The sequence below is a fragment of the Mirounga angustirostris genome, unplaced genomic scaffold (assembly GCF_029215605.1).
Source record: "Mirounga angustirostris isolate CCGP_5_RB_7025 unplaced genomic scaffold, mMirAng1.0.hap1 SCAF_10, whole genome shotgun sequence".
Lineage (NCBI taxonomy): Eukaryota > Metazoa > Chordata > Mammalia > Carnivora > Phocidae > Mirounga > Mirounga angustirostris.
The window spans coordinates 21,322,176-21,335,844 of record NW_026991718.1 but is presented as its reverse complement, the minus strand read 5'-3'; the positions used below and the strand labels follow the sequence as shown (position 1 = coordinate 21,335,844).

Here is a 13,669-nt window from a genome sequence, read left to right as displayed (position 1 = left end):
TGACATTCTTCTGTTTTTTATTATAGCCAATATTACAACAAATTGAGCTCAATTAATTATAAGAATTTTCCTATGTTATTAAAAATTCTTTAAAATCATCATTCAAATAACCATTTCCCATTTTGGTTTTACAAAAATTTTATCATAATGTTCATCTTATTATTATTGGACACAGTTTACATCCAAATTTTAATTACTACTACTACTACTACAACAATTAATGTTCTTATACATAAATCTTTGTCCATATTTCTCTTCTCTAGTCTCTAGAATATATTTTCAGGAGTGGAATTACTTGGTAAAATAGTATGGAACTTTTAAACCTTTTGATATTACCAAATTACTTCCCAGAAACATTACACTGATTTCTAGTACAGCATTTACTGAGTATATTATCACTTAAAAATCTTTAGCAAAAGGAAGTGGTAACTTATTTGAAATTTGCACTTTGCCAATGAAATGGACTTTAAGTCTATTGTTTATTTGCATTTTTAAATGAATTGTCTTCTTTCCATATTTTTCTTATTGTGTTTAGGCTTTTCTTGATTTGTAAGAGTTCTTTAACGTTAAGGATGTGTATGTGATAAGCTCAGTAAGGAAATGGAGGCCTTGATCAATGCACCAACTAGACCTAACAGACATGCACGGAACCTTCCACCCAACAATAGCAAAATACACATTCTTTTCCTGCACACATGGAATATTCTCCTGGATGGCCCACATGTTAGGCTACAGAACAAGTCTCAATAAACTTAAAAAGACTAAAATCATACAAAGTATGTTTCATGTAAACTACCTGGTGATAGCAATGTGTCAGTGTAGGTTCACTGATGTTGACAGTGGGGGGCTGTGTGAGTTCAGGGGGCAAGGCATATGTACTTTTTGCTCAATTTTGATGTGAACCTAAAACTCTAAAAGTCTATTAAAAATTAATAACCGGTGTGCTAACACAATAAAAAATATATATACCAAGGCACATCCAACAATGCATCTGAATTCAATGCTTTTATTAATAGGCAGATTATTCAATATTCAATAAGTATTCAATCATACCTTGAATGATGGAAGCTCCCCCCACCCCGTCCCCAAATTTCTTCTTATACTTCAAGTTTGGGGCAATGAAACTGCCCAGTAAAATGGAATACCCCATAGGGAAAAGCGGAGCCTTCGTCCCCTCAAGCCCTTTAGAGAGCAGAACCATGAAGGGTATGTAGAAAAGGACAGATCAGTCCAAGTGTTCACTTAAACCCAATGTCCTTTAGGAGAGAGAAGACTACCAGAGGCCAGACTACCATTGAAATTTCTGTGTAATTGTCAACTGGGTCTTTCTGGAATAGGGCAGGGCCGGGCAGACATGCCCGTCTCCGTGGGAAACCCTCCACCCCAAGGGTGATGGCACTTGAGAATGGACTGGCAATGCTGCAGCTGAGTCCAGCAATGCTATTTGTTCCTAGTAAGCAGACCGCCCATCAGGCTGCCTGGCTGTAAAACTGGAGCTGTAGACTGGGTTCAAATCCAGATACGTGTTTCAAGACTTTTGGGAAGAAGTGTTTCAAAGTGCTATAACTTGCAGGCCCATACGAGAGTTGGTAATAACTCAAGTTGGTAAGACATAACCATATTCAAACAGCCCCCTTTTCTGGCATGTTATCTGTGGAACTCCTGCTGTGAAAAGTAAAGTTACAATGTCCAGATGTGACCCTCTGAGGCGTCAGGTTACTTCTGTTCCTCCAAGAACACCAATCGTCACAGTGGGAGAGCCCACCTGTCAGCACGAGTCTGCTCTCCTAGTCAATGGCTCCACTCGGATTCCTGTGCATTGACAGGTCTGCAAAATGTGAAACGTCTGGGTGTCCGGTTTAGTTTTAATGGGCAGCAGGGGCAGGGTTGGGACTACTTCACTGACCCAGGAAAAATTCTGGACAATTCCAGTATCGGGTCAAACAACTGTGTTTAAAAAATAAAGCCAAGGAAGGTGTCGGTGTCCCGTGAGAGTCTGTGGAGACCCCAGCTAACCAAAGGTGATTAAATGTTGAACCCCAGGATTCTAGGTCAGAAATTGAACGAACCCACCAAGGTAAACCCAGTATGCACACTGGAGATCAGTGCACGCTTCAGGCGACATTCTTGGAGTTGCTGGATTGTAGCAGTCCAGCAGCCTTGGTGATTCAATGTCATCGGGAGAGGGTCATCATTTTACTTGTCCTGTGCTGTTGTCAACCCAGATTCACACCAGCCCTTTCTTCAGTTTGCCTTGAATACAGGCCAGTTACAAGGACTCACTATTCTTTTTTTTTTTTTTTGAGGTCTTTTTCAAAAAAATTCTTATGTTAATCCCCATATATTACGTCATTAGTTTTAGATGTAGTGTTCCATGATTCATTGTTTGTGCATAACAGCCAGTGCTCCATGCAGTACGTGCCCTCTTTAATACCCATCACCGGGCTAACCCATTCCCCCCACCCCCTCCCCTCTAGAACCCTCAGTTTGTTTTTCAGAGTCCATCTAAGGACTCACTATTCTTAAGAACTGAACCTGTTTGTTTCTGATCGGGGAGGAAGAAATGAGGTCTTGGGACCCTCGGACAGTCCTGCCTAGACCTTAGTTGCCAGGTGGGAATTTTTTTTTTCTGGGAAAAGCGATCATGGTTACCTGCCACTAGGGGAGCAGGGCCCTGCCCAATGTGGGCTGCTTAACTCTCAAGAGGTAACAGTTCTGTCCTAACAAGGAAAGGGGATACGAGTGTTAGACGCTATTGTACTCATGACCTCACATCGTGTCAAGATTTTCCTACATTTGCTACTTTATCATCTCACCACTGAGAAGTCGAGGCAGAGTCTCAGGGTGACAAGCTAACGGGAAAGTGGTAGCTGTTTATCATCGTGTTTTCCTTGCAGGCAGGACGGAAGCAGGAACCGGCCTGTGGGAGCTGGACTGGGCAGGGTACCTCCAGTACTGCTTAGATTTGAAACATTCAAGGAAAGAAACTTGAGGTGAGCGCTGAGAGCCTGTTCAGCTCTCAGAGTCTCAAGTCAAACACAAAAAGGGACTTTGGTGATAGACCCTTGATTCATGTGTCTCTTGGGAGTCCTAAATCTTTCACTCATTGCCTTATAAAACCAATTAATAAGTTAAGGTCTTGGCAAGGAAGAAGACCCCACTGATCACAGACCAAGAATTCTCCCGGGACACTCTCCCTGCTTTTCCCAGCTTAAAACACTCAAGCTATCAAGGCAAATCTTGGGACATGAATCACAGTGACAAGTGAGACAAGATGATTAGGAGAGCAAAAGGAGTGTCTGGAATCCTCAATAGGCCAAAGTTGAGAATGATGGGTGTGAACTTTCCCTGCCAGAAGCTCAACTGCAGCCAGTGGCTACAACCCGCAGGAGGCAGGGGGCCAAAGGAGAACATGTGCGTGCCCGGTATTTTGTTGTCCTGGTCACAACTATGGGAATTCCTATATGAGGATGCGGAAAGGAAAGCTGGAAATCAAATCTGTGTCCTTTATTCCACCTAGTAGGTGTACCGAGGAGCCATATGCTGCCTCCTGTCTCAACAGGCTGCTGGAAGGTTCACCACGCCCGAGGCACACAACTACTTGGGCTTTGCTCTCCAGACAGATGGTGTAGGGCTAGGCAACGGGGAACAGCTGAACCCTGAGGCACAGTCCCCCAGCCCTGAAGGGGAGTGGAAAGTAAAGAAGTAGGACCGTGACAGAGGGGGCAGTGAAAGGCCTCAAAAGACTGCAGTCGGGCATCCGGAGGTGAGAGGCCTTTCCGCCCAGCCCTCACGTCCAGTGACAGGCATGCCCAGGCTGTGGGCTGAGGTGAAGCTGTTGTCGCCCACTGTGGTGCGATGTTCTTCCGGAGGCCTCTTTCCTTGTTCCACTGGGACTAGAGTCTAGGAGCAGGATTCCTTCCTCAGAAGAATGCAGTTGTCACTCAGTGGAATCCCACCGTTCTGGAGATGAGCTCTCTGGGGCTTTGGGAATGAGATGGAAGGAAGTGGAGAGCAGGAGACGAGAGGGGGTGACGGAGTTTAGCAGCCCGAGGACAGAGGTTGGGAGCTACATGCAATAGGGCCAGACAAACGTTCAGTGAGATCAGGGGTAGGAGGCTGAGAGATCTCTGGGCTCAGTCCCCACCGAAGAGGGAGGAACTGGGGCCGAGGCCACCGGCCAGTCCCTAGGAGACAGAACTCAGGCACCAAGTAAAAAAGCGGCCTACGCAGAACTGCCTCTCTGTCCTCTACCCGCCAGCAGTCTCAGACGGCCCGCCCCAGACAGCACCGGGGGTGAGGCGGGCAGGACCTAGTGCTGGGAGATCGTGGCAAGTGCCCAGTCCAAGAAAGCCATGGTGACGTCCTGCAGGCGGAGCCAGGCCCCGCGGGCAGCCTCACCGAGCTGTGTCTTCACGCAGTCCCAGGTCACTTCACCTCTGGGAGGAAAGCAGAACACGTGTGGGAGTGGGGAAGCAGCGCTGTGTTGAGTCACAGGGTCGCAGCTCAGACCTATAACCTGCATCCCAGAGTGGCCGAGGGATGTGCGAGGAGTGGGGTGGGGCACGGTGAGAGAGCGAGCGAGAGCCTCGTCCCGGGGGAGAGGGCATGGGCTCTGGGGCTCCTGCTGGAGCTCACCTGCACGCCTCGTGGCAGTGCTCCTGGGCCCGGGCCAGGGCCTCCAGCAGCACGCGCCACCACGACAGCAGCACGTTCTGGTGAAGAAGCGTGAGCAGCTCCCTCAGAGACTGCAGCAGCTGCATCAGGGTAGCAGGGAGCTGGATCTGAAGTTGGAGCATAGAGACCGGAGGGGTTAGAGTGCCGGGAGAATGCATCCTGGCCCCGAGGACCCGCTCCACGTGGGGATGCACCTTCCAGCCCCTGGGGAGACCAGCCCTTCCCCGACCTCCCTGTCTCTGGCTTACCCTCTGCAAGAGGCTGGTGAGGCTGTCACCAATCCAGGCAAGGTGGGAGGCACAGTGGGCAGAAAGAACGCTGACGGTGGCACTGGTGTGGGCCCAGGCCAGCTGCAAACCGGGCCTCACCACAGCCAGCAGGTGGGAGCCCCAGGCCGGCAATGTCTCCTCTAGCCAGCTGTGGGAGAGGACGGGGGGAGAAAGGAAGGCTGAGTTTCCTCAGATGGCTCGGCTCCCCAAGAACAGCTGGGGGGGGGGGGGGAGGCCTTGGGAAGGGAAAACTGCCATCATTTCCCACTGATGCCGTCACCACCCCGAAGAGCAGGCCCTGTCCCTCCCACCTTTCTCCCCTCCCCAGGAGCTCACCGGTAGCCCCGCAGGCTGTAGGAGTAGACCCCGGCACACACTTGCTGGCCAGCAGGCAAGAACCCAGATGATCGAAGCAACCGGCCAGAGAGGGAGGCTGAGTAAAGGGGGCCTCTGGTGAGCTGGGGGGTGAGGGGGGCAAGGAAGCGGGGAGACACACACGACAGGCCCCAGCGCAGGGCTCGTGAGGGATGGAGCAGAACTCGTGTGCTGCGATCTGCACCAGAGGGAGGGACGCGGGCCTGGGGCGCCGAGCCCACTTCTCCTGCTGGGCCCGGGGAACAGGAGGGAGGCAGTCAGGTAGGCGGCAGGAAGCCTGGGGCTGGAGGGTCCGCCCGTCTACTTACCAGCTGTGACCTTAGGCTAATTGCTAAATCTGACCCTCAGTTTCCTCAGGGGTTAAAAAGGAGACAGCACTTGAACAGGACCATGAACACACAGACACTTCTGCACGGCAAAGCAACAGTGCAATCTGAAGTTGTGGACAGAAGAGCCTGTCTTCTGTAGCACCAGGGCCAAGCTACGTGAAAGGGCCAGTGGGTGCTGCAGCTGGCTCCGGGCCTCACCCTCACGCTACCGCCCTTGCCTGCCAAGTCTTGCTCACCCTGGAAAGAGCTGTGCGACTGGAAGTCATGGCACAGGAAGCCGACGAGAAAGATCAGCACCAACAGGAGTAGCCGTGTCCAGGGCAGCCGGTAGCCCCGCGCCTGCTGCAACAGGCCCTACGAGAGAGGCGGCAGGGAGCGGTGGTCACAGGGAGGGGGTGATCGTTGCCTCCAAAGGGAGAGGATCAAGCCCTCCCACGACCGCAGAGGTGGCGGCGGGGGCTGCTGGGGGCGCTGGGACGGCGGTGTCGGCGAGCGTGCGGCTCGGGGAGGGCTGGGTGCTGGCACCTTGCAGGCCATGTCGCAGGCGGCGGCGTCCTGACCGCTGCAGCTGCCCTTCCTTAGCAGCTCCTGGTTGGTCAGCTTGAAGGCCTGGATGGTTTCTCGCAAAGACTTCTGCGTCTGTAGGATAAGGAAGTCTGGGTTGAAAGGATAACATTTAGTCCGTAAGGGAACTCTGAGCCTCCACCCTACTTTGCTGTCCATGCCAAATGCACGAATACAGTGCCTTCTCAGCAAAAGGGAGGGCAGCAGTCGAGGGGTACGAACCCAGAACCCAGACGAGGCTCAGCCTGCCATGTCCTCCCAGCTCCTCACCTTTTTGGGAATCTGCTCCCAGGACCTGAGCAGGTGCTCCAGCAGCAGGCTACGGGGAAAGCACAACCCCTTCCAATCAGGGGGCCCACTCGGCCCCTCCCATCCTCTGGTCCCCCATTAGGCTCTGGCTCCTTCACTGCCCTCCCACAGTGAGCAGCTTACTAGAGGCCACCCCAGCCATGTTCCCAATTCGAGAGGCACAAACCCGAAGGACAGTGACAAATGTTCCCCTTCTGCTTCTAGGCCAGGGACAGGCTGGGAAGCACAGGTTAAGGCTTCTCTGTATGGATCAGAGGTGGGCAGCCCCCCAACCCCACCTGCCTGGACTGTGACAAGTGCTTGGGGTACAGCTGCCTCCAGACACTGGCGCTGAGGGCGTCCACCGTCAGGCACTCGGTCAGGCTGCTCAGGAGCTGCACAGGGGACAGGAGAGCCTGCTGGGGCCCGGGGCTGCTGGCGGGGGAGAGTGCCGCCACGCAACACACCCGCCCCGAAGGATGGGGAAATCGTGCCCAGACCCCAGAAATCTCTGAGCGTCCACAAGGGAGAGGCTGTGGCTCCCAAGCCAGAGCTTGAGCTTGACGATCACTCGTCGACAAGAGGCAGGCCATGAGAGACCAGCCACGTCTGATCGTGTCCTTGTGAGGGGGGCGCACGAGTGAGTGGGAACGGCGGCTGTCAGGAGTGAGCTAAGGGGAGGCCCAGGAAACAAGTTCTGCGAAGGCAGGGGTAGGAAGGTAGGAAGCTGTTAGCAGGTAGGAAGCTCTGCGGCGGCCTCCTGTTATTTTCTCACCTCTTTCTTTTTTTTTTTTTTAAAGATTTTATTTATTTATTTGACAGAGAGAGACCCACAGCGAGAGAGGGAACACAAGCAGGGGGAGTGGGAGAGGGAGAAGCAGGCTTCCCGCTGAGCCGGGAGCCCGATGTGGGACTCGACCCCAGGACCCTGGGATCATGACCTGAGCCGAAGGCAGACGCTTAACGACTGAGCCACCCAGGCGCCCCTCCTCACCTCTTTCTTCATCTCAGGAGGGCAGCTAGGGGTGGCTCTGGACAGGAAGGAGGGGAAGTATGTATGCAGGGTGGATTCCGGCTTTGCCCCAAATGCCAGCACCTTCAGTCGGGGGTAGAGCTGACATAGCTGCTCCTGCAGGCTGGGGGTGGGGGTGGGGAGGAGAGCCAGACACAGGCTCTAGATGGAGCTACGTGATGTGTCCCTTTGCCTGCCTGCGGGAGGGGTGTCGCTAAGGGCCTTATAATGGCTCGGAGTCTTTTCAGACTCAGAGACTCCTTGGAAAATCTGTTGGAAGTCATGGATCTCCTCCCCAGGAAAATGCCTATATGCCAATCACACTTGAGAGTCCATATAATTTTAGGGGGTTCACCGATTGCTTGAACTTGCAGGTTGAGAATCTCAGATTTAGGGTGGCTGGAGAAAAAGGGACAGGAAATATCCTGCCTGCTCCTGACCCACTGCTGGGATCCTTCACAGCAGGTGTGCCCCAGGGCAGTCCTACCTGGGTGTCAGGGAGTTGTTGGGCATGTAGGCAAAATCCAGAAGTGGGAAGAAGTCCTTGGGGCCAATCATGCCAAAGCCTTTGGTGAGGTTGGGGTGCATCCTGTGGGGGAAAGGAAAAAACAGACTTGCTGGAGACTACCAGGCAGGCCGTGATCCCAGCTGAGACCAATATCTAGGAAAATGGGCATGAACTCAGCCTCACCCCCTACCCCTCCATGGTTTCCTCCCTTTCCTTCCTCACCATCACGTTCTGATTGGGAGGAGCTGGTCCTGGTTTTCCTCACATCTATGGACACCAGGATCACAGCACCCCATTTTGCTCAAACAGTTACTTTGGACACCATGGGCCTTCCTGGCTGACACCACCCCCCGCCGACCCCTGGCCCAATCACTCACAGGAGCAGCCGATCCAAGTATGCGATGGCGAAGGGAGACAGAGACTTGATGCCCAGCACAGGCAGCATGATCCCTAGCCACACTGAGGAGACAAAGGTCAGGGAGGAAGCATCACGCCTGGATCCACTGGGGAGGTTAAAGAGGAGCTTCCTGCCTCCAAGACCATCCCTCTCTCTTCCCCACTTCTTTGTTACCTTTCAGTCCTTCAGTGAGGTTGGTAAAACCTGCTTGACCCAGGGCCCACATGATGGTCAGACACTTTGCTGGTCGGCTCTGATGAGACCTCAGCAGTTCCAGGAACTGAGGAGACCAGTGGGAAAGGCAGGCTGCAACCGGGCAAAACATCAGGAGCACCCCCAAGGCCAGGCAGGGAGAGAAGGGCCAGGCCACGGAGCACGCAGTGCTGGAGTAGCAGAGGGTAGTGATTCAGAGCGTGCGCTCTGGCACCAGGCTCTGGCCTTCACCCATCCTTGCCACTTACTAGTTCGCTAACTAGGAAAGTTACTGAACCCCTCTGTGGCCCAATCTTCTCATCTATAAACAGGAATAACAGCAGTACCTACCTCATATATACATAGAGCATACCCAGAGCAAGTACTAGCAGTGTTAGCTGTTGTTACTGGTCTTCCAGCATCTTCCATTAGCCCTTAGTTAGGTCCAACGGTGTAGATTCACCCAGCCTCCCAGGTCCTAGCCCCCCTGGTGTCCCCACCACCACCTGAGCTCACCTTGCCCAGGTTCATGGTGGCAATCTTGGGCTTGTCTTGCAGAACGGCTTGGATACAGATGCGGTAACCATGTAGTGACTCCCCTGGAGAGACAGGTGTTCTCAGACCTACATATATTACTTGGTACCCCAAACCTGAAATCTCCCTTCCAGCAGCTGTGAGCCCGGAACCCAGGGCCAGTGACTCCTAACTTCTTCCTCTCTTTCCAAAAGAGTATTGAGATTAGCACATTTCTTTGCTGGAAACAGAACCACCCAGCCAATCTGGAAGTAGGAAAAAGGGAGTAGAAGGTTCCCAATATGGGGTGGGGCTATCCCTCACAAGGGGCCCCCGCTCACCTGGTGTCTTATCCAGCTCTTGCAGCATCGTAAACAGACAGTGGTCAAAAAAGAGCTCCAGAGACCCCGCTGCCTTGGCCAGCAGCCCTCGGATGATCCCACGCAGCTCCCGGCTTACCAGACTGTAGGGATAATCTGGGGCCGAAAGGCCTCCACATGAATGCTAGGACCAGAAGCCTCTGCCAGCTCTGAGGGCCCTGCTGCACTCCCCAAGAACGGTGAATGCACGCAGAGGTCCCTGCACGAGGCTGGCAGCCTCCCTATCCCCATGAGGCCCACTCTCAGAGCCGTGATGATTTGAGAACAGCTTGAATCACGCACATAAATCAGGACAGTGGGGGGCACTGGGCTCTGTTACTAATGTGCTTACACACAGCCTTTCTAGTATTTTCTTGAACTTGTCTAATTTTAGGGAGTTGGAAGAACTAACCGTGAGTATGCTGGCTTAGTGTGGGTTCACTTAGAGGCGCTTGGAGCTTGTAGTTGAGATAGCTGGCCAGGTCCTTCAACCACACGGATGGGTTCCCAGAGAACACGCTCTGGCTCTTGTCCAGTTCCTTCTGCAGAGCTGCTATGTCCAGCTGCCAGGGACACAGGCCCCCCCCGCCCCGCCGTGGTGAGTTGAGTGAGTAGAGGTAAACAGGGTAGAGGTGGGAAAATGGTTAAACTAGGTGAAGGCAGAAGAACAAAGGATTCCTGCTTTTCAATGTTAAGCATGTGGAATGCCACAGTATCGCTGCATCTGATATTTCTGATATTTAGAAAACACAGCACAGCTGGGATTGCTGATCTCAAGGCCCAATACTCTTAAGCCCTTCACATGTTCGAGGGGACCAGATGGAAAATGAAAGATTGCTGCTTCCACGGGGCGAGGAGCCACAGCCGTTTCTCTACCCCCTCCCCGATATCCCTGAGTCTTCAAGGCTCTCCTTGCACTAATCTAGGTTTCCCTATAAACTTATTTCCTCATCGATCTCAAATGCAAACATTCTATCCCTTGGGGTTTCTGCCCTTTCCTGAACGTCTCCTCCCAATCAATAATGTCCCAAATTCCACAGGTCCCCCAGTGGCCTTCCCCTCCTCCTGCTCCTTTCATCTTCTCTACACGTCATGTCCCTGTTGTCTCCCCACCTCAAGTCTAGGTACACTCACAGCTTTCAGTGCCTCTTCCAGGCTGCGGAAGCGACCCTGCTTCTGGTTTTGGCTGGTGATGGTTGTCACCTTCTTAGTCTGCTTCTTGTTCCCTGGTTTCTTAGGCTCCACAGAAGGGGGTGGAACTTGCTCCTTATTCTGCCGCTTCAGGATTCTCTCAAAGCCCCGCTCGTAAAGGGTGCTTGTCGTCTGGATTGGAGCTGGGGTAATGACAGGCAGACAAAAGGTCATGAGGGCCCTTGAGTCATGAGGGCCTCACAGGAACAGTGGTCCCTTCCCCCACATCGTCACCTAATTCATCTTCAGCGAGGAACCTGAATCAAAACCCCTTCTTGCTGTCATGCTTAAGGAGCAGGGTGGGGAGCCCTCCTGCTTCTTTCAGTCATGGCAGCTCTTGGGTTCCCAGGCTCTTTCACAGAGATGAGGTATTTCTTTATTAGATAAACCAGAGTATGTGGGAACTAGTGGAGGAATCGGATACAAAGGGCTGGCTTCCTTGGTGAGTGGCTACCAGTCCCGGAGGTCAGGTCTTTTCCATCTGGGTTCCAGTGTGACAACTCTCTAATCAACAAGTGGCAAGCTTTCTCCACTCCTCCAGGAGACTTTGGGGAGACAGGCACCACTTACAATGCTCGGTGGGTGTCGAGGTTGAAGCCTCCCGACGGTCCGCCCCCGTCCCGCAACACTGCTGGTTACTCAAGGAGGCGGCACCGTGTACAATGAAGGATGCCTCTCCCCAGCTCTCAGACACCTGCCCAGGGAGGCCAGGCTAGGGCCGGGAACAGCTGGCAGAGCGTGTGCGCAGACCGCAGTCCTGGTCCCCCTCTGACATGTGATCCCGGGAAAGGCATCTAACTCCACTGGGCCTCAGTTTACTCATCTGCGAGGCGAGGACAGCTCCCTCCCAGCGCGGTCTACCTCTTGCGAGGCTCAAGAGGCAATGCGCGGTAGCTGACCGGGGGGTGCCGATGGGCAGGAGAGCCCAGGGGCTCGGGTGGCTGCTACCTCGCCGGAGGGGCAGGCCCGGGGCCGGGCGGCGGCGCGGGTGGCCGGCCGGGTGGGTACTCACGGGTCAGGTCGTATTTCCACACACCGTTCGCCTCCCCGAGAGCCCGGCGGTCCCCTCCGCCGCTTCTACCATTGCCGCCAGCCCCGGGCCGCCGCCCCTTCTTCACCACCTCCCAGCGCCCCCCACCAGCCGCCTTGGCTGCCATGGCTCCGACCCTCCCGCCACTGCCACCTCCCCTGGCTTTCCGGTCCGGCGCGGACGCGCCGTGCTGTGCCACGTCTCCTCGCAGGGCCTCGCGGCGCGCGGCGCCGACCGCAAGGCAGCCTGGGACTTGTAGTCTTTCGTTTTCGTTGGGTTATCCTTAGCGAGGGATCGGGTAGGGGCTCGGGGTTCCTTCCTAGCAAAAAACATCCAGGCAAAGATGTTGAGATGAGAGGCTATTGCATTCAGAAAATCTTACTTGAGCGCCTACTGTGTGAAGGCCACTGCCTTGAGTGACTCGGAAATTTAACTGTTTTGGGTTTTCTTTCCTTTCTAGTGGTGCTGGAAAGATGGAACGGAAAGTTCTCCTTTCCTCCGGGGAGGGTTTGAAGATTAAATGCTTTCGTCCTTCTAGGAAAGTGCTAGCTTCTTTGTTGCTAGTGGTTAAACTTTTTGAGTTATTGGGCTATAAAAATCCAGAAGAACAAGGAAGAGGGCGGAGCTTGAGGGAAGGGGCAGTGTTTGGAGGGCAGGAAATGGAGAGTGGAGACCCCTTCTGATAGGAGAGAGAAGTCTGGGGTTCTGGGACAGCCAGGGCTGTTTCCCCTTCCACGTAATGGGAAAGAATGGCTCTGATTTCCACGGCAAGAGGCAGTCCCAAGTCCCAGATGTGGCATGGAATAATCAAGACCCCCGGACCTGAGGAACCACTCCAACAGGTTAGTGCTGACATTCACTATCCCTGGAGGGCCTTCCACCATGCTTGTAGTACCATGTTTAAAGCATTTAAACATTCCAGCAGAGGAGGATGAGGGAAGGAGAAATGAAAGTAGTTTATTACAATTAAGGAAATGTGTTATTTCATGTATGCTCATATATCTGAGGATGAGATCATAGCTGCCATACTGAGGTGCAAGACAGGCAAGCCCTTATAGTAAGAACTAATAGAGTCCAAATTCCTACAGATGAACTGAGGAGTGATGAGTTCCTTAGGAAGGAGATTAGAAAAGGCTTCCTGAAAGAGGTGGCATTTGAGATGGGGAAGGGGAGAATTTTTACTGGTTGGGGATCAGGACAGGTGGGGAGAACAGTCCAGTTGTATGGATTTCCTGACTTAAGCGATGGCCTAGGGGTGGGACACGACAGAGCAAAGCTGGGAAACTGGAAGTAGTTCAGTGTGGTGGTGCTTAATGGGATTTGGGAAGTGAAGAATGTTGGGAAGGGATCAGAGCCCATATGCTGTGGTCTGCTGAATTTGGACTGGGAGACCGGTGAGAAAGTGGCATGAGCCACTGTTTTGGAAAGGTAAATGGGGATATGTGAAGGAGGGGGTGGGGGTGGGGTAGGGGGAAGGCAGGGGATGGGAGGTGACCAGCTCTTGCGGCCTCCTGCCTGTCCTCCATTCCCTTCTGGTCTGACTGTGGCTGACTTTGCCTCAGGTCGCTCTGAGATAGAGTGCTTTTGCGAAGCACCATAATTGAACTGATCATGATTCAATTCATTTTTCAGATCATTTGTTTAGCTCTACTCAGAGTCTAACAACAATATCCCCTTCGCTCAACCCTTCTGTGTCACGTGTATGGCCACAGAGGAGGCATTGTTTTCTGAAGAGAAACAGAACGAGCTTTCCATAGAGGCAAAGAAGGGGTCTGCTCCATGGTGGAGACATTTAAGAGGGTGGGAGGGACTTTCTTTGCTGTGTTTCCTTGGATTGGTCTGGCCGGTCCTTGGTTGTACCTTGGCATCTAGGGGTTAGGAGTCATTTATTTTTCCTGTAGCATTTCCTAAGCACCTTCTCTAAGTAAGCACCTGGCACTGTGCTAGGCGCCAGGTGCTAGGCGG

The 13,669-nt window shown here is 53.1% G+C and overlaps 1 protein-coding gene across 2 annotated transcripts; it reads right to left on the bottom strand.

The window, feature by feature from the left end:
• Positions 1–3,492: 3,492 nt before the first annotated feature.
• On the bottom strand, positions 3,493–11,878 carry TMEM214 (transmembrane protein 214). Of its 2 annotated transcripts, none has more exons than XM_045884243.3 (17): positions 11,687–11,878; positions 10,618–10,817; positions 9,896–10,046; positions 9,466–9,600; positions 9,128–9,210; positions 8,594–8,699; positions 8,400–8,481; positions 8,002–8,103; positions 7,497–7,638; positions 6,806–6,897; positions 6,485–6,533; positions 6,176–6,289; positions 5,887–6,004; positions 5,283–5,379; positions 4,926–5,094; positions 4,639–4,784; positions 3,493–4,439 (listed from the first exon to the last, which is right to left on the bottom strand). In XM_045884243.3, the coding sequence occupies exons 1-17, from the start codon at positions 11,829–11,831 to the stop codon at positions 4,313–4,315; spliced, it is 2,058 nt and encodes a 685-aa protein (XP_045740199.1). In that variant the 5' UTR covers positions 11,832–11,878; the 3' UTR covers positions 3,493–4,312. The 2 variants fall into 2 exon arrangements, with proteins under 2 accessions (XP_045740199.1, XP_045740200.1); XM_045884244.3 differs by having other exon boundaries at positions 4,383–4,519.
• Between the last annotated feature and the right edge of the window lie 1,791 nt (positions 11,879–13,669).